The sequence below is a fragment of the Bos indicus genome, chromosome 5 (genome assembly GCF_029378745.1).
Source record: "Bos indicus isolate NIAB-ARS_2022 breed Sahiwal x Tharparkar chromosome 5, NIAB-ARS_B.indTharparkar_mat_pri_1.0, whole genome shotgun sequence".
NCBI lineage: Eukaryota > Metazoa > Chordata > Mammalia > Artiodactyla > Bovidae > Bos > Bos indicus.
This window is the reverse complement of record NC_091764.1, coordinates 28,947,883-28,967,966: the sequence shown is the minus strand read 5'-3', so window position 1 is coordinate 28,967,966 and position 20,084 is coordinate 28,947,883. Positions and strand designations below refer to the sequence as shown.

Genomic DNA, 20,084 nt, shown 5'->3' with positions numbered 1-20,084 from the left:
ATGTGCCTAAAGATAGCTAATTCATCCACTCAACGGTAAATTCCTAGAAGCAGGGAATACGATCCATTCATCTTCCTTTTTATCAAAATACTGAATACAATACTGAGTACAGTACTGAATACAGAATACTGTGTACAATACTGAATATATGTTTTCCAAGTGCCTATTTTTTAAATCTCAAGATCTAGCCAATCTTCCCACTTTCCCTTCTCACCACTATCTTAAAATTCAAACTTCACAGTGGCACAGTAACATCATAAATTCAGATTTATACTGATTCTAAAGGGTTCTTGGATTTGGGGGTTTTTTTTCCCTCTAGAGTCATTTGTATGATCCAAGCCAAAAATGAATACGATAAAGAGTGTTTGTTTTCAATTGTAGGTTAGTTTTAGAAAAAATACAAGTGATGCAATTCAGTGTTTGTTTCTCACGGATATTCTACTAATATACATCTTTTTGTTTCTAGGTGTTCTTTACTTTATAAGGATTACTCTGTAAGGATTACCAAAAAATGAAGTTACACACAAGAAAAATAAGGCCTTCTGAGAAGTCCCTATGAAGAGTGAATTTTCAATATATAGCAAATTATACTGCAGAAGTTCCCATCAGAATTCGTATAGCCTTCAATTGTTTAAGACATTGATTTCCAAATCAGTAATCATAGTCAACTCAAAAATACCTTTGTCTTTTAGAACCTAGGACATGATGTTCTCACTTAAGAATTTTTTTATTTTCTAGTTAGTGGCAGAAAATAATCTATATTATGCCAAATCGATCTGAAAATTAGGAGTTATATAATGGCTACAGAAAACTTTTCACTATCCATATTAAATGTGATGCTCTATTCACTCAATTCTCTCCAAACAGGGCAAGGTAATTAAGGCTTTCATAAACTCCTTTTTAGAATGGGCAAAAATTAATTCAGAGGAGAATGAACGGCCATGTTTTTATTTAAATTTGGTTCAGCCCAGAGGCCCCCGGTGGGAGTGCACGTGGCTAGCACAGAGCTTGTGCTGGGTAGCGTGCTGTCTGGGGCTCGGTGAATTAAAAAAAAAAAAAACCTGGTTCATTACTCTGCACCTCACTCTTATAAAGAAATTTGACTCATTTACCACAAACATAAATATCTAAGATTTAAATATTTGTGTATTCATCCTTATACTTCTTAAAAGTATTTTTGGGAGTACAAAGGAAAATTGCTAAAAAAAATATCCCTTTTCCCTCATATGGCAGTATTGTGGGAGATGTGGTATGACACTGCAGAAAACACAAGAAACAAAGATAATAAATGTTAAGTATACCTGAGGCGTCAAGCTCCTCTGTAAGCCTTAGGGTTCTAAAAACTAGCTCCATCTTGCTAAAGTCATAACTGCTATGCCTAAGATCTCTTGCAACTCCAGGCCTGGGGAAGAAAACCAAAGAGGGGGAAAAAAAGTACCCACTGAGATAAAAGCAAGAATGCACTATTAAAAAAAAAAGGGCGGGGGGACACTATAATATGATCTGTAGTGCTGATTTCCTCTTCCTTGATGTTTTCTGTACTGGAGAAATTATTCTGACTGGAAAGTGAAGTCTAGTGTTTGGGGAAGGGAAAGATGCAGGAATACTGGATACTATATCTACATTCTAGACAACATTAACCCACTGCTCTATGTTATATACACTTTTCTCTAGGGCATAGGGTAATTCTTTTTAAAGTTGCCATCTGTACTCACCATGAAGCTCTTCAAGCGCCACCCAGAGACATACATGTTTCAGTCAACACTGTCCCGTTTAGAAAACAGGCAAGGAAAGAATCCAGCTACTCTATTTCCCTAGAGTAAACATTCCAGCAGTTGGCTCCAATGTGTTCCATGAGAGTCAGGAAAATTTAAGACCGAGGCCATAGAAATGTCATCCTTCATACTGATTATACAATGAAAAGATACTTCTAATCAGGCTACCACAAAGATCCCCCTCTCCCAAAAGATTCTCAACATTAAAAATAGATGAACTGTTTAATCAGAAATGGGCTCTTCTCACAAAACCCAAAAGACTCCAGAATTTTACAATAATCTTACTCTGAATATACTAATGTAATTCTTGATTGAAAAAAGCAGTGAAAAAAATTAAGAGTAGTTATACATAAGAGCTCAGCAATTATGCTTAAATTAAAATGTAAAATCATTTATGGAGACGAGCTAAGTATGCAGGATGCCCATTTACCCACATTAGCTTGGGCAAAGAGGGGAGGTCATGGAGGGAAGACCCTACAGATACAAACCTGAATGTGCACGGTACTTCTGGGGCAAAGGCTTGGTGCTTAATATCATAATGTTTAAAAACTGAGAAGGCTATTTTCATTGGCTGCTGTAATCTCTGATGCCTCACTGACTAGTTAAACTATTGGGTATGCTCTGAATGCCTTTTTTATTAGGCCAGCACACAGTTATGTAGCAGCAGCTGCTCAATAATGTAGTATGCAGCAGCAGCTGTTCAATTCAATACTGAGCAGCTGCTCAGTATTGAACTGCATTTTTCTGAAACTCTGGGTATACACTGTCAGAGAATCCTTTTAAAATTGACTCCACAGTGTTAAACCTTAGGAATTGAGTGAGTATGTACATCTAGGTTAATCTTAAGACTGAATATATTGGGACTTCCCCTGAACATATTGGGTTAAGACTCTCTACTTTCACTGGAGGTGGATATCAGTTGGATTCCAGGTGGGGAATCCCGCATGCCGCCCAGTAGGGTCAAAAGGGGGGAGATTGATTATATTACTGTCTATATAAGCACATATCATAGAAATCCAGATTTGTAAATCATAATGATTAAATGCTCTTAACTTAGCAAAAACATCTACCCAAGACTCAATCTTTAAACATCAGTCTCCTCCACTGGTTTTGGCATGACCTAGTTTTTGCTTTATATCAAGTTTTCTGATTACAGGAGTTGTATGACCTGAGGGGTATACTTATAAATAAATTTCTGCAAACTCTAGTCTATTCCTAGTAACATACAATTAAAGAATGGAGATAAGCTACAGAAATGCCCCCAAGAACTTAATCTCTGTTTAACCAACCACCTTATCTTTCTCATGAGCTGTATAACAGGATTTTTTTTTTTGCTTTTTTCTTTCCCCAAACATTCTCTGGTAATGAAACTACTGAGAAATGAACATCTGGACACTTGCCCAGGGAGGGAAGAAAAACCCAACAAACTGATTCATCTAGAGTTGCTGTCTCTGTATAAAGAAACCAAAACACTGAAATTCATTTTTTAAGTCTCTTTTTCAAATAAGAGCTGATAAATGATGTTAATTCAGTTTTACTTTTAAGATCACAAGCTCTCTAACCTGGGATGCAAGGCTGTTGCTCTTATCAGAAATTTCAAAGGCCACGAAGTAGAAATGAGGGATTTTTAAAGAATCATCTTGGAAAAAATATCCCTGACACTCAGAGGATCAAATCATTACAAATCAACAAAGGTAATGTCTGGATTTTTTTTTTTTTAAGTCTTACTGAAAGGTCCTAAGTTTTAAAATAAGGCAGCAAGGTTTACGCTGAAAGAGGAAAATGATGCTCAAACATACAAAGGCTGCAGGGCTTGCAAACTCAGTGTCTTTGGGGCTGGGAGAAAAGGAGAGAAGGCACAGACTGTATTCCATTAAGAACGGATAGCTGCCATTCAGTGTAAGCCAACTGCACTTCCATTAAGGGGTGTGAGCCTGGTGTTCAGAATCCTCTGACTTTTCAATCAGATCAATAGGCAGAAACTTTCAAGTTTTAGGTATTAAATGATGTATTATAAAAATTTTATGGAAAAAAATCTTGGTTAGGAAGAGGAGTCAAAAAAAACTCTATAATCCACATGTGGGCAGGCAGTTTGTGACAGTATCTTCCAAGTCCCAGTCTACTTCTAGTCTCAAAGTACTTGGTATAAATAACTTTAAATGCTTAGCATTCCCTAGGAGAGTTGCATTAGAAATATTAGAAATATTTCCAAAGGCTATTAGGAATAGACTTTGGCCTAGAAATGGTGTTTGAGTATTAATGGAAAAAGTGGGAAGAAAAACTGGGACTATACACATATTAGAAAGAAAACTAATATCTCCATTATCTTCTGTTGGGCTTTATAAAGTTCAGTGTTAGAATTCTTTTTATACCTAAAGTGCTAGAATGGGCTGAGTTCCAAAGCAGCATGGAAAACGATCATTGGTTAAAGAATGACCAGAATCCAGAATGACTTCTGGATATTGTTACTAGGTATTAAGCTCTTTGGAAAATACCATCATATCACTGAAGAAAAATTCAAGAAAAACAACAAGAAAGAAAATAACAATCACAGAGCATGCCAGCAACCAGGATGAAATACAACTGCCGGATAAAAGAAATGTTTTCTTTGGAATTGATGTGCTAGTATCAGTAGCTACCAAGGATAGGTCGATTAAATCCAAGTCAAGTTCAACTGGCCATAGTCAAGTATCACTTTTAAAGTAAGTCAATTTGACCAGCTCATTCTGAAAAAGAACAGTGCTCTTATTCCTTTGTCACTTGTGATTCAGGCAAAATATCTGGTTTATCTGAAACAACATTCTTTAAAAAAATAAAATAAAAAATATCCTTTTTATATAAAACTCTACCCAAACTAGTAAGTTCAGGTTTACATAAACATACACACATATATACTTTTAAAATTCCAGAAGTCCAGACGAAAGCCCATAGGGGTGTGTGGCCACCACAGGCTAATCATTTAACTCCGGCAGCTGTAGGACTGTTGTGAGGTGGTGGGTCTCTGACCTACACTTAATAGCTGTCAGCTTTAACACTGTGACAAAATCTACCCTATGAGGAAATCTGTACCTTTTGTTCAAAACATCTGAACAAAACTCACGACTGAACTAACAGAGAAATGTTAACAGGACACTTGGCACAAAAGGACTACGAGAAAGTGGGTCTTCTATAGTCCCTGAGGCTGTCCGTCATCTAGACACAAGTGAGTCAGCGTCCACGGTGTTCAGAAGGTAGAGTTCAGGTTGAACTGTCAATCCCAGATGGTGCTGAGGACAAAAAGATGGAAAAGAGTTAGACTGATTTATAAGTATTTAAAATTGGCATTCAAATATCTATAATCAGCATATAAAAGTAGCTCTTATTTCAGTTCTGCTATACTGATTTTCTTTCAGAAAATAAATGGCTTATAAATATATGAATGGTTTACGACATATATAAAATAACTGACAGGAGCTGAAATAGTTAAGGATTTGTTAAATGCCAAATACAAAATTTTCACTTTAACTATCCTTGTGACATACTCTACCTCCGCATGGGTGTTTCTGATCAGGATATTAAGAGCAAATGTATTGTGAGCTTTTATACCTTAATATCGAGTGTGTTAGAACTCAAATTTCAGGGAATTCCCTGGTGGTCCAGTGATTAGTACTTTGTGCTTTCCCTGCTGAGTGTTCGGGTTCAATCCCAGGTCAGGGAACTAAGATCCCACAAGCTGCACAGTGCAGCCGAAACAGAGAAAAGAAATCAAATTTCAAATAATCTAAATCCCGAGCCCTGTTATCTGGGCTCTATTATCCTTTGGCACCTGAGCAGAGAAAAGTCTTCCATTTAAAGAAAGAAACATAACATGGCATGTGCTAAGGGAACAGGAAAAAATCTATGGGTCCCGAACACTTATCAGACTGAATAAGAAGTACTTCAGCTGCTTTTACAACACACTGCCAGACACTTCTCTGGTGATCCAGGGGTTAAGAATCCGCCTTGCCAGGCAGAAGACATAGTTTGACCCCTGGTCAGGGAACTGTGATCTCACGTGCCTGGGAGCAACTGAGCAAGCTCTAGCTCTGGAGCCCACAAGCAGCAACTAGAGAGAAGCCTGCGCACGGTGACAAAAGATCCCTTGAGACGCAACCAAGACCCAGTGCAGATCAAAAATAAATATGAAAACAAAGCAAAAAAACATATTGCCAGACCCACTCCTGGAGACTTAATCCAGACGGTTTGTACTGGCATTTGTGAAGATGGAGCTTACCCTGTTTTTCTTCTCTGCATTCACCGTGGGACAATCACTGAGTCTCCTTTTAGCCCTACTGGTATTACCTGGGATTTTAGGAATGTTGTTGCCCCTGGTAACAGCCTCTTTTGGCTCTTTCAGTTACCTCATCTGTAATTTAGAGGCTGATTTTTTTGTTATAAGAATTAAATAAGACTATGAATAGGCAGTATGCTGAATGCACACAATAAATTAACAGTATGCATGCGTGCTAAGTCACTTCAGTCATGTCTGACTCTGACCCTATGGACTAGTACAGTGTAGTGGAAAAGGCACTGGGGCTGGGATCAAGCTCCAACTATGCCACTCCCTGTGACCTTGAGCAAGTCATGTATCCTTCTGAAGCCTTATCCTACTCATTTGTAAAACCAGAAAAAATGGTACATTTGAAAATGCCAAGGACATTAATAAGCTACCACATTTTGTGTGTGTGATGTCTGTGCTCAGGCGTGTCTGACTCTTTGTGACCCCATGGACTATAGCCCACCAGCTCTTCTGTCCATGAATATTTTTCCAGGCAAGAATACTAGAATGGGTTGCCATTTCCTACTGTAGGGGATTTTCCCCAATCCAGGGATCAAACCCACATCTCTTGTTTCTCCTGCACTGACAGGCAGATTCTTTACCACTGCGCCATCTGGGAAGCCTAACTCATTTAGGTCTTCGATATTTTTTTAGACATTAAAAATGCCCATCAGAGGATTGTGATGACTGTAAGAAGATGAGACAAAATGGAGCCTGTGATAAAAACTATTCTCAACTATCAGGCTAGCAATTACTGAAACACACTGGCCTTAGGGCAGAATAACAGCACTTCACCTTTCACACAAATTTAGGGTCTTATGACTTAAGGTCTTAATAACCAAGAGCAATTATCAGATATCGGGCAATTCACTGCAGCCTATTCTCAAGGTGGTGGGGTGGGCTTGTAGTAAGCAAGGGCTGCATTTTTAGTCCTATGACCTCCAGATTATATCACTTGATGACTTAGTAGAGAAAACTCCTTCTTTGGATAAGTTTGTGGTATTGCTTGGGGACACTGAGAACTGGGGCTAAATGGCAGAGGAATTGGCTAAACCTTTCAAGGGCACAGGGCTATGGAAATGAATAAACTATCAGTTCTTAGCTATTACTGGCCCTGCCCATTTTCTACACCTACCAGAAAAAGCATTCAGGTACTTTTGAAAATTTAGCACAGGCCAAACAAAATTAGCCTATCAATTGGCAACTTTTGACCTAATGTACTATAGCACTCTTCAGAGCATTAAGAAAAGTATCTTTGATATGGTGCTATTCTGGATGCTGCTAGACACCAAAGCTTGGTGTCTTAAAATGTATACTACAAAGTGTATACTGTATATTGTATAGGATGGTTGGTAATGGTAACATGGGCTCTAGAATTAAGCTAGTCAGGTTCAAAGGTCAACTGCCCACTTACTGGTGATATGTTTTAATTTTTGGTCCTTCAGTTGCCTTATCTATATCCTTTTGTTATAAGAATTACATGAGATCATGTGAGTGCTTGGGCTTCCTAGGTGGTGCAGTGGTAAAGAATCTTCCTGCCAATGCAGGAGGTGCAAGAGTCTCGAGTCTGATCCCTGGGTCCGGAAGATACCTGGAGGAGGGCATGGCAACCTGCTTCAGTATTCCTGCCTGGAAAATCTCATGGACAGAGGAGCCTGGCAGACTATAGCCCATGGGGTCACAGAGTCAGACACGACTGAGTGCCCCCCAATACACACACACACAAACGTGAGTGCTTAGACACCCAACTAGCATGCGTTAGTCATTTTTAACAGTCCCAAGCTAAGGTGTCAAAAGAAGGTGACACATCTGGACTCACTGGTCCTGTCCGTGGAAGAAACAGAAAGCACTGCAGAGGGCAGAGCTAAAGGAAATGTCTAAAATCAGGACCTTCAAAGTGTTATGCATCTTATTTTAGTTCTGAAATTAAACCCAAATAAAGAGTTCCCTAGTGGCTTAGTGGTTATGACTCCAGACTTTCACTGCCACAGGCCCAGGTGCAATCCCTGGTCAGGAAGCTAAGATTCCATAAGCCACATGGCACATTTAAAAAAAAAAAAAGTAATAAGGGAGGAAGGACAAATGTAGAACAAAACTCTGAGATAATTTCTATGGTGTAACTTACAGTATTCAATTCCTGTAAGACAGACAGGGGAAGCTTGCAATAGACAAAGGGAAAATGAAGCTCTAGTGACACTCCTGGGACAAACTAAGTGACTTAGCTTTTCCTGCCGTGTGTTTGGTGACAAGCCTAGCAGGTTACTGTGTCTGAGCTTGGTCTTTGTATTTATATCTGGTCTGCTATCAGGAAGCATTTAACAGGAGGCTTCCTGTGTGCTCTTTTGGATCTGTCAGGAATTCTCTGCTCCTTATTAATTCCTGAATACTCAGGAATTAAGAGGAGAGGCAAGCCTCTCCTGGGGGCTGAAGAATCCAGGCATTTCCTTCATTAGTTTTTCTATACAGTGATAAGTACCCTCTTCCTTCTTGTGAATCATATGGTAAAAGTGATTGTTTACAAGTCTAATATGGATCGCCTATGTTTTATAAGTCTGGAATTTTAATCTTTATCTTTGCTGAGAATAACTACCTTGTAAGACAGTATAAATGCCCACACCATGTTGATTAAAACACCTTTGCTCCATCAGAGCTTTGGTCCCCGTGTCTTTCTTTCTCACTCTCTCACTCTCCCTCTCTTTTTCAGGCTGATCCCCTGGAATGCAGAGGCTCTCTGAGTTCACTTTCCTGCCCAGGCTTCTAAGACCCTCTTGAGAAGGCGCTCTGCGCCTTCACCCCATCGAGAGGGTGCCTGAAGCCTTCGTGAACAGAGCAAGCCCCGTGCAGGGGCTTTATTGGCTTTCTGCATAACCAAGGAATATCAGCCTCTTTCTCTCTCCTTTACTTTCTTATCAGTCGACTCCGGACCACCAGGTTCCGGTCCATTAAAGGACCTCAACAGTCTGCCAGAATGCTTTCATATCTAAGCTAAACAATTTTCATTTCTCTTTTCAAATACACATACTTTTTGTTGGCAGCATATACAGAATATAAAAGCCTACCTCAATGGTGAAACAAGACTACAGACAGAAAAATATTCAGCTTAGAGCAGAGAAATGCAAAATGACCATTTTTTTCAACTTTAAATATAGTAACGATGTAATCTTTACCAACAGCAAAACTAACTAAATCGGTAGTAGAAATTAGTGTTTGTTGTCGACAATTCAAGTCTTCTCAGAACTAAACGTATGTTGAGGCTTGAACGCTGTAAATTTGAACCTTGAGGGTCTGCTCCCACACAGATTTTTTTTCAATATTAAATGCTACAGAAATACATGATCCCAAGTCGGGTGAATTTGAGAATGCAGAATCACAGATTCAGAGGAACACTGGACATGAAGGGCTGAGTATAAACATGAAGAGCTAACTATAGATTACAGGCCAATTATTTTTTTTATTCCACAGAGGGTCAGCATCCCTGGATATCCAGGTGTAAACTGTATTTCTCTAACTCTTACAAAGAGAAGAATCACTAACACTGTGGGTCTAATGTGTTCTCCAGGTGGTAGTTGATGTTTCAGTATTTCAAACGTGTTGAGACCCATTAACAGAGTATTTTCAAGGTTAAAAGAATACCCAGGAAACCAAATTGAAAAAAGAAAAAAAAACTTTTAAATGACAAACTAAGTGTACATATTGTTATATGTCACTAAAAGCTCATTTTAACAACTCCCAAAACCACTAACGGACCTCACAGGAGCCAAACTGCAGCTCTTCCCCATCCCTGTTAATTCCCAGTATGCTGTAGCAGCAGTTATTTTATGCCACACAGACTGCATACGCTGGCGCTGGAAGATTTCAATTTCAAATGTTGTTTACTGTAGCCAAAGTACTGGCTGAACAGAAAGTACACTTTACATGTGAGAGCATCTGATGGAATATATAGCATGAGGGTGTTAACACTGTAAAAATACTACACATATAGTGATATAAACAGCAGCTTAACTGGGAAGAAATTTTCCATCACTGCAAGTCATATATATAACTTTAAAAAGAAAACTAGCAGCTTTTACCTGGGTTTTGAAACATCTGTAAATCTGAGACTGACCAGACCTACCCAGACTTTGGGGAAAAGTAAATGTTAGTGTACTGTCTTTACAAAGAACTTTGTCAACATGGCCCTCACCTACTGAGGCCAGATGAGAACTTAAGATGTCAGTCCCCAGTTATTTTCAGAGTGCCCTTGTAACCAGTTTAGGGAATGATATTAGGGAAAGAAAGGGATGTGAGGAATAATGGCTAGGGAATTTTCCTCTCATGATTCTGTGTTATGTCACTGGAAGGGTTGAGGTAAAGGTATGGTCAGTGGAACACATCAGTTTACCCTTAGTTAGCGAGTTAATGTTACTCAGTCGTATGTTACTCTTTGCGACCCCAAGGACTGTAGCCTGCCAGGCTCCTCTAACAATGGGATTCTCCAGGCAAGAATACTAGAGTAGGTTGCCATTCCTTTCTCTGGGAGATCTTCCCAACCCTGGGATCAAATCTGGGTTTCCTGCACTCCAGATGGATTTTTTACCATCTGAGCCAACAGAGAAGCCCCCAGTTTACCCTTAATGAGATATAAAACAGTCCATTCAGTCTGCGCTTTATTGGAAACAATGCCTTTAAGGGCTCAGGTGAAGAGAGAATATCAATCAACAGGAATTACAGAAGGAAGACACCAAAATGAAAAGTCCTTTGATTGCATTCCCATTACTGTTCTCACCAAGTCAGTGGCTATAAAAGAATGCATTATTTATCTCCACCAGACAATGTGATCGAGAAGGCAATGGCACCCCACTCCAGTACTCTTGCCTGGAAAATCCCATGGACAGAGGAGCCTGGTAGGCTGCAGTCCATGGGGTTGCGAAGAGTTGGACACGACTGAGCGACTTCACTTTCACTTTTCACTTTCCTGCATTGGAGAAGGAAATGGCAACCCACTCCAGTGTTCTTGCCTGGAGAATCCCAGGGACGGGGGAGCCTGGTGGGCTGCCATCTATGGGGTCACACAGAGTCGGACACGACTGAAGTGACTTAGCAGCAGCAGTAGCAGCAGACAATGTGATTTGGTTTGAGATAATCACATGGTGTCAGGCTCCACATGTAAAAATGTCAGAAGTGGCTGAAGAGCAGCAGCTCCATGCTGAAGGGACCCATTTCCTATGACTCCAGAGCTCCACCATCTGGTCTCAAAGTTTTTCCCTCTGAGGGAATGGCTGAAGAGAGGTAGCCCAGTGCAACCCTGCAGAGAGAACTTGGCAACCAGTGACACCAAAGGACTCGCTGAGAGGGAGCAAGCTTTCCAACGCTTACATCCAGAGCTCCTGAGATTGCCTTGCAAGTCGTCTTGGGCATGCTTCAGAAAAACATGACAATTCTGGTAGAAGGTGTTTTTTAGGAATAAAACAGATGGCTCCTTTTCTTCTTCTCCTCACTCTAATGTCTCTTGAGAACATCAGTTCATAAATGCTACCATTTTTTTCTATCGCTACCCTCCTGGAGGAGGAAGGGGAAGGTTTCCCAAGTCTAGTGTTCAATAAGAAATACCATCAGGAGAGCTCTGTGCTAATATGAGAATTATTAAAATCAGGACTCCAAAGAAAATTTTGATAAACTCTTTATTTAATCTCTGCAGAAAATTGTTCAAGTGATTTTCTAACAGATTAGTTACCATCCCCTACAAGTGAGTTTTACCGTACGTCCATATATCATCTTTTTTATGCTTTCTCGTCCCTCTTAACTGCCACTGAGAAATTTAAAGTGAAAATAAATTAAAAGAATCCTGAACCTGATAGGGGTAAATTATCTCATGATTTTTATTAATATGGATCAAGCCACCCTAGTTGAGATTTAATCTTTTATAATTAAAAATTTATTACTTTATAATTAAAATAATCCAGAGGACTGCTGGTACCAGTGCCCCAGTCCCTGCAGTGAGCCACTGCTGACCCACGCCTCTAGAGGAGACCCTCCAACACTAGTAGATTTCAACACTAAACTTGCACAATGGCTTTGAAACCAAGAGTCGTAGATTTTGAGGAATCCTGAAACAAACTCTTTACAATAATCAAAATTGTAGTCATGTTGGAGTACGGAAAGAGAGCAACGTGGAACAATCTCTTCTCGTATCCTTCAATGGCACTGACACCTCCATCCATCAGAGAGATAGGTTCATAAGCTTGTTGAAAAATGAGAACAGGTTTAAGGTTTTCTAAGTGGAAGAAAATTCCAGTGTGACACTTTGCAAATATATTATTGTTCACATTTCTAAGTTCATTGTCCATATGTAGCAGTCAAAAATCTTTGCTAACCTTTTATGCAATAAACACTTTACTGAGCACTTAATATATCTTAGGCACTACTTAATTAAAATTAAATTGAAAATAAAATCAAATTTTATTATAATTTAAATAAATTAAATTGAAAATAAAATTAAAAGACACTTGCTCCTTGGAAGAAAAGCTACGACAAACCTAGACAACATATTAAAAAGCAGAGACATTATTTTGCCAACAAAGGTCCGTACAGTCAAAGCTAGGATTTTTCTAGTAGTTATTATCGATGTGAGAATTGGACCATAAAGAGAACCGAGCACTGAAGGATTGATGCTTTTGAACTGTGGTGTTGGAGAAGACTCTTGAGAGTCCCTTGGACTGCAAAGAAATCAAACCAGTCAATCCTAAAGGAAATCAACCCTGAATATTTATTGGAAGGACTGGTGCTGAAGCTGAAACTCCAATACTTTGGCCACCTGATGCGAAAAGCTGACTCATTGGAAAAGACCTTGATGCTGGGAGAGATTGAAGGCAGGAGAAGGGATGAGATGGTTGGATGGACATGAGCTTGAGTAGGCTCCAGGAGTTGTTGATGGAAAAGGAAACCTGGCATGCTGCAGTCCATGGGGTCGCAAAGAGCTGGACGAGCAACTGAACTGAACTGAGACACTACTTTAGGTTTTGGGAGTATAGCTATGAATAACACAAACTGCTTTCCCTTGATTCTACTAAAGGAGATAAGACATTAAACAGATGTAAAGAAAAAACAATTATTCAAAGGGTATGCATAAGGAAAGTATTTCGCAGCCTTTAAATGCACTGTCATTGGATAAACTAAACTTGCACACGTATTCTGTACTTTGTATTATAAAAAATTTGTTGAATTACTAAATATGTTTTTTTAACATACAGTCAGTCTTTCTCACAATCTTACATAGAGGATTATGCTTCAAAAAGATAAAAGAAGCTGGCCCTTGGGCAGCAAAAGAGTTCAAAGTTGTTTGAGAGAAGCAGACGTCAAGTTGTCAAGGATCCTACCTAATCCAGTTCCCAGGTTAGAGTTCAGAGAGAAAAATAATGCCATCTTTCAAACACACACAACAAAGCCTTTTCCAACAAACAGTTGAGTCCTAAATGCAGTCTGTGCAACACATACGTCTGGCTATGTTCACACAGTAAACCATAGAAACACTGATGGTACCTGCAGACAGTGTTTACTTAGTGTAGCCATGGATAGCATCTTCGCTCAGCAGGACTTCAGAGATGCTTACCGTGTGTGTCCAGAGTCCAGGAAGGACATGCCCAGTGCAATGAAACACTGCCAACCCTGAAAGAAAACACAGTCATCATTCACCAAACTCTGTGGAGAGCCCTAGCCCGCTGCACCGCCCACATTGCACTGCTCAGATGCAAACTTCTTTGTTGTGCTGATTTTGATACTCAGTTCCCTTTGTTCCTACTGCTCGGTGTTTGCTTCTTTTATCTGATTGGGAGAGTTCCAAGAATACCACTTTTGTTCAGGCTTATCACATTCCTTGCACTACGGGGAATGACTGACTAATAAAATCGAGATAGTCTCCTGATTAAACAGTAGTACTTCACTGTAGAATCAGTGCTCGGCCTTAAAAGTAGGTCTTCAACAATTCTATAGTGTCAGGCTGACTGAGAACAATTCAGCACATCTGCATGAAGGAAAGATCCCCTTAACTTCTACAGCATTTTCTTTGGGTGGGGGTATGTGAGTCTGTCTGTCTGTCTGGGACTTTGAAGTGAAAGCCCGAAATCCTAATGACTATACCACCAGAGAATGCCTTGCTGCGAATTTTTAAAACAATTTCTGTCAAGACCATACTCAGTTACTTGGGTTTCCTTAGAGTAAGTCCCTATATTACAGGCTCATCATAATCTTATTTTGCCCATGGTTCACTCAGGAGGAAAAAAGAAGAGATGTATCTACTCAAGTCATAATTTTTCAATATTTACTAAAATGTTCTCCCAATCAAGTACCTACCCTGTGGCAGATACTGGCATGGGAACTACTGCTGCTAAGTCGCTTCAGTCGTGTCCGACTCTGTGCGACCCCATAGATGGCAGCCCACCAGGCTCCCCCATCCCTGGGATTCTCCAGGCAAGAACACTGGAGTGGGTTGCCATTTCCTTCTCCAATGCATGAAAGTAAAAAGTGCAAGTGAAGTCGCTCAGTCGTGTCCGACTCTTACTGACCCCATGGACTGCAGCCCACCAGGCTCCTCCATCCATGGAATTTTCCAAGCAAGAGTACTGGAGTGGGTTGCCATTTTCTTCTCCAATGGATGAAAGTGAAAAGTGAAAGTGAAGTCGCTCAGTAGTGTCTGACTCTTACCGAACCCATGGACTGCAGTCTACCAGGCTCCTTCGTCCATGGGATTTTCCAGGCAAGAGTACTGGAGTGGGTTGCCATTGCCTTCTCCAGGCATGGGAACTAGGTCAGTGTTAGAAAGATGAGCAGGGGGTTTCTACCTTCCAGCCTTGCCATTCTCTGTAGCAGATACATTATAAATTCTGCTGTCCCTAATCCTGAACCCTGTGTTTTTTAGAGAAACCTGTGTAGAACAGGGAGGTGGATGTGTTGTAGCTATCACTGCTTTTCACTGATATAAGTAACATTATAGATCTGCAAAATAGAGAAAGAATATATCCATAATTCCACCATCCTAAGGCATCTACTCTTACCATTTTTACATAATTTGCTCTAGACTTTTGATACTTTTTTGATTATCTAGGTATACATAATTCTGCATTCCTTTTTTACAGAGCTATGTTTTATAACCATCATTTTTAATAATTCTAGAAAAATTCAAAGAGAGAATATCACTATTTACTAATTTCAACATTGGACAGCTATTAAATAGTAGAGCTGGGCAGGGCTGTGAACCCACATGTGCTGCCCTCCAAAGATCTGAAATCACATGACACAGCTCCCTTCTCCAGCCCCATCTTTTACCACTCTCTACTTTCTACACGGCTGATCTTTGCGTTTTTCAAACATACCACACTCTCTTGTTAGGAAGTATTAGGAATGGAAATCAGATGGAATGACAGAAAAATGACAGCACTTAGGAACCGAGGGAAAATTTATGGCTAAAAATATTCTTTAGTCACAGCTGGTTTAACGATTTCATGTGAATTGTGTCAATAACCTGAAGATAGCTAGCTATGTGCTCTTTTGGGTCCTTTCTCTTCTGCGTGTTAGCCCCCCTTGACCACCCCTGCCCCTTCCAACTGGACTTACCAAGTAAAACACAAAGCTCAGATAAGCTACGCTGACCACTGCAGCCACCACATACAATACCATATGCCCTACATCCTGGACATAAACCACGACAAAGTACATGTTGATGGAACAGATGATAAGGACCACGATACCGCCCACGATCCTCAAGCCTCTGCAAAAGAATCAGCACAATTATCGGTGGAATAGTCCACCCTGTCCACAGATGGAAAAAGACACTGTATCTCCTTAGGCAGGAGTAAGCAGCATTTCAAAATAAACTTAAAAGTAGATCTTATGTCCCAGATTAGGTTAAAAGGGTCAAAGTTATGCAATGTTAGGGAGAAAGAAATGCTTCCCTCCCCGTGGTTCAGTCAGCTAAGAATCTGCCTGCAGTGCAGGAGACCTGGGCTTAATCCCCGGGTTACGAAGATCCCATGGAGAAGGGAATGGCTACCCACTCCAGTATTCTTGCCTGGAGAAGAACGCCATGGTCACAAATTACAATGGGTCACAAAGAATCAGACACGACTGAGTGGCGCACACACACACACACACACAGAAAGAGGAAAAATAGTGTTACACTATCAAATAATCCCTATTATTTAATTCCCTAAAAATGACACAAGCCCTAAAACTGCAAAAAGTCTTGAGTCTCTAGAGATGAAACAAGTCATTTCAAATATGCATATCCTTTAAAGATGGACAGAAAAGGTATTAGAACAAAAAATATGCTTCCCCTCCTTTGTTACATACACAATCTCTATCTTCATTTTTTTTTAACTTTTTAAAAATTGAAGTAGAGTTGATATACAATGTTGTGCTTATTTGTTTTTAATTTTTGGCCATTCTCTGTGGTATTCGAGACCTTAGTTTCAGGGAAGTCCCCAGTAGTCTCTATTTTCTAAGACGTAGATTGAAGGGGCAGCTCTAGCAATCACTTCTTAAAGCATACAGCTCCCCTAGAACTGATTTTCTGACTGGCCTATTTGATGAAGATACTCTTCCCCCAAACATCTTTGGGAACTAAAAGAAACACACTCACAGTCCATTGGCAAATTCGCTCATGACCGGTCGCAAGCTCGTATATGTTAGAATGGGTATGAGAGCAAAGGGAAGCTGGAAAAGAGAAAACTAAGATCAGACAAGGCTATGGAGGGTTCCTGTAAAACCCCAGAGAGCAGCACTCTTAGCAAAACAGAACCACAGACCCTGCCTCACCTACTCTGTGAGAAATGATTCCTGTCATCACAACATGCTGGAGGGTTATGTGGAAATCTGTAACATGAACCTAGCATCAATTATGCTCATAGTGTCTTTAATAAATTTGTATCTGCCAAATTTTCTTAACCTCCATAAAACCAAGGAGTGTCTTATACATTATTTAATGTTTGCTTGGATTAACAAACAATAACATTGTGTTCTTTGTGTAATTACCGTTTATAATTCCCATTCAACAGGCTTAGAAAAAAAAAAAGTCATTTCTAAAAGCCTTTGAGATGCCAGAGATTTCATATGCTTTCACTGTAGACCAAGAATGTGTCCTTTCTTCCTCTGAATTTTCCCCACACCCACACTAGGCTTGGTACCTAAGGGCAATACAGAATGCCTCCTGACTCAACGGGATGTGAGTTTCCCCAGCTCCCTCCTCACCTGTAAGCTCTGAAGAACATTCAGGATGTCATTCAACCCTGTTAGATGCTCCATGTCTTGGAAGACAGCCACAAGCAGAGCGGGGATGATGGCAATAGAGCGGGTCAGACTCACTCGGGCAAAGCGTGACCACTTTAGGTTCAGGAATCCCTGGAAGAAAACACAGAAACAGGATGAATGTCTGGAAGAGGAAACAGAAAAAGGTCTGGGGAGGTTCGGGAAGACCTTAGAGGCATGGGATTAAGAAAGGACAAAAGGGCAACGTCCTCTTCCTCTCGTCTATCCCAGTCACAGCAGCATGTACCTCCATGACAAACTGGCCAGAATAGGTTCCTGTCACAGTGGAGCTCTGCCCCGCAGCCAGGATCCCCACCGCCCAGATGTAGAGAGCAGCAGGCCCGAAGTAACACCCCAGCACAACACCCTGGAGAGGCAAGGGAGAGAGATCACCTGAGACAACACCCCATAGTGCTCCTCTGCGTCACCTCTCCCCATTCCTGGCTACACACCCACCTCTACCAAGCGCTGCGCTGGCACTGTCCCAGAAGTTAGACTCGGGTCCTGACCTCATTCTAGAGGCTTTCAACCTAAATTCTTCTGGATGGGCCCCCATTCCTCTTCAGCCTAGTCCCTTCTCTTCTCTAGGCTCCTAAAGCCTTTATCCTCAACTTATATGTTAACTATTAAAACAAAGTCTACATTTCCCAAATTATATTCCTTAATACAGTATTCTAGAAGACGGTGATAGAAATGGAGATAAAGTGCAAATGAATTCTGGAGATGCTGCATACTATTTATTCTACTCTTGGAGTTCACCATGTACCTGGCATAAAAGGGACAGAGAGGTCCCAACAAAGACCACTTTCCTGGGACTTTCCTGGTAGTCCAGTGGTTAAGACTTCATGCTCCGAATGCAGGGGACATGGGATGATCCCTGGTCAGGGAACTAGATCCCACACGCCACACAGCATGGTCCAAATAAATAAAGTCTCCAGCCACAAGGATGAGGGGTTGGGGAGGAGAACAAATATATAAAAAAAAAAAAGACCACTTTACTAAGAACACTTTCTTTGATGCCAATTAACGCCTATAGCACAAAATGCTATCAACACAAGTTTAAGAATCACGGATACAATTCATATTTTCAGCTGATCTTATATTTCCTTCCATAATCCAAAAGGCTTGTCTGGCAAGGGACCTCTGAATAACAATACTCAACAATCCAGAGAAGATATGCTGAGCTCTGAAGTGAACCCTCAGAAAAGACCAGATACTATGCTAAGAATCTTGATTCAGGGACAAAGATCAGAAATCTGAACAGGTTTACCCCTTTGTAGATGTCCACAGCCAGTGTTGAGTTATCGTCTGGGAAAAGGTGAGTGTGGGGACTGCTGCTGTTTTTACAGACTGCAACCTGGAACCAGAGCAGTTTAGGAACGACTTTTAATTTTGAGGTCAGGACTCAAATTAAGAAGACCTCTCCTACAGCTCACACACAGGTCATCTAAGAGACAGATGCTAAAGGCAAGAAACTGGACATGGATTCTGATGAGAGCAGAGACTGGCCACAAATATGAGAGGACACCCAGAATAGGAGCCCTTAGTCAAAGCAGAGACGGAAGTCAGAGGTCCTATGATGGGAAAAAAAGGAGTCATCAAAACCAGACTGGCAATCAGGAGTCACGAGGACAGAGAATTCAAAGTGACAAAACAGCCTGCCTAGCCACAGATTCTGTTTTCTGTGTGTTGATTCCTCCCAACCTGTCATCACCAGTAGGACTGGCACGCAGCCAGTAGTTGGTAAACAGGAAGGGAAAGGGGATGAGAAAGAGCAAACAGATGTGAAGCCACTAACAACAGCAAGAGGCAACCTTTGTCCGAGGAAAACCCCCTTCCCAGTCAAAAGCTGGGAAGGATGGGCTGAGCTGCACCACAGCCCCAGAGTGTAAACCACGACTGGAGCAATGATTTAGTGGGCAGCACTGAGATCTATTTGCTCTGCGCTCTAAGTCACTGTCACGTTTTCCTGCCCCAGTCAGCTTTTCTCTTTACCCTCGCACTCACTACTACCCATGTCCCTGGCTTACTTACCACCTGCTCGTTGGTTTTCTCAAAAAATGCTTCCGCAAACACTGAGATGACACAGGTGTTGATGATAAAGGAAACAAAGAGAGCAATGCAGCAGTCAATGAAGAAGTACTTATTGGCTTCTCGAACTTCCTGCCTTTTGGCTCGGTCTATATGTCTGGACTAGAGAGGTAACAGCAAAAGTCAGTTTTTTTAAACTGTTGGAACAAGTTACTTGCAATATTTCATGAGTATGGAGTCCACTGAAAGTCCTCAATGGCAAACAACTGATCACATGAAATGTGTGCGATTCCGCTTACATCCCGGTTTACTGAGTAAGAAGTCATGACCCTGTGATGATATCACACATCCCCAAACTGGAAAAAGTGACCAAGTGACTTCTGAGCCCTCAGTTACTGTGGCTGGAAGAACTGCTGACCTACAAAAACAACCCGATTTCAGACCTAAGCAGGAGACAACCTTAATGACAAAAGTCTCTGAAATCTCCCAGCTAATGATTGTGTTGGACTGACTGGTAAAAGCCAGGTTGGGCTTTTTTCCCCTGACCACTAGGGGGCCATTCAGGCTTCTGAGATTTAAAGCTGGGAAACATGGTACATCTTCAGTATTTTTAGGAGGGATTTTAGTCTCTTCTCTATGGGGTCTGTTATCTCTGGTCACCTTGTGATAAAAACAGAGTCCAACTGTGTGGAGGCCAACTGTCG

At 40.8% G+C, this 20,084-nt stretch overlaps 1 protein-coding gene across 16 annotated transcripts in view; it reads right to left on the bottom strand.

Annotated features, from left to right (window-relative positions):
• Positions 1-419: 419 nt before the first annotated feature.
• LOC109559101 (natural resistance-associated macrophage protein 2-like) overlaps positions 420-20,084 on the bottom strand; it is a 33,715-nt gene continuing 14,050 nt past the window's right edge. For 3 of the 16 annotated variants that reach the window (XM_070789113.1, XM_070789107.1, XM_070789117.1), the window contains 7 exons: positions 19,384-19,542; positions 18,620-18,706; positions 17,597-17,716; positions 17,293-17,442; positions 16,685-16,758; positions 13,661-13,716; positions 11,715-12,292 (listed from right to left, as the gene is read on the bottom strand). In XM_070789113.1, the coding sequence (XP_070645214.1) occupies positions 12,108-12,292; positions 13,661-13,716; positions 16,685-16,758; positions 17,293-17,442; positions 17,597-17,716; positions 18,620-18,706; positions 19,384-19,542 (831 nt within the window). In that variant the 3' untranslated portion in view covers positions 11,715-12,107. Of the gene's footprint in view, positions 5,042-11,714; positions 12,293-13,590; positions 13,717-15,660; positions 15,815-16,684; positions 16,759-17,292; positions 17,443-17,596; positions 17,717-18,619; positions 18,707-19,383; positions 19,543-20,084 lie in introns of those variants that run through there. The other 13 variants (XR_011566560.1, XM_019960573.2, XM_070789108.1 and 10 more) reach the window with 13 other exon arrangements.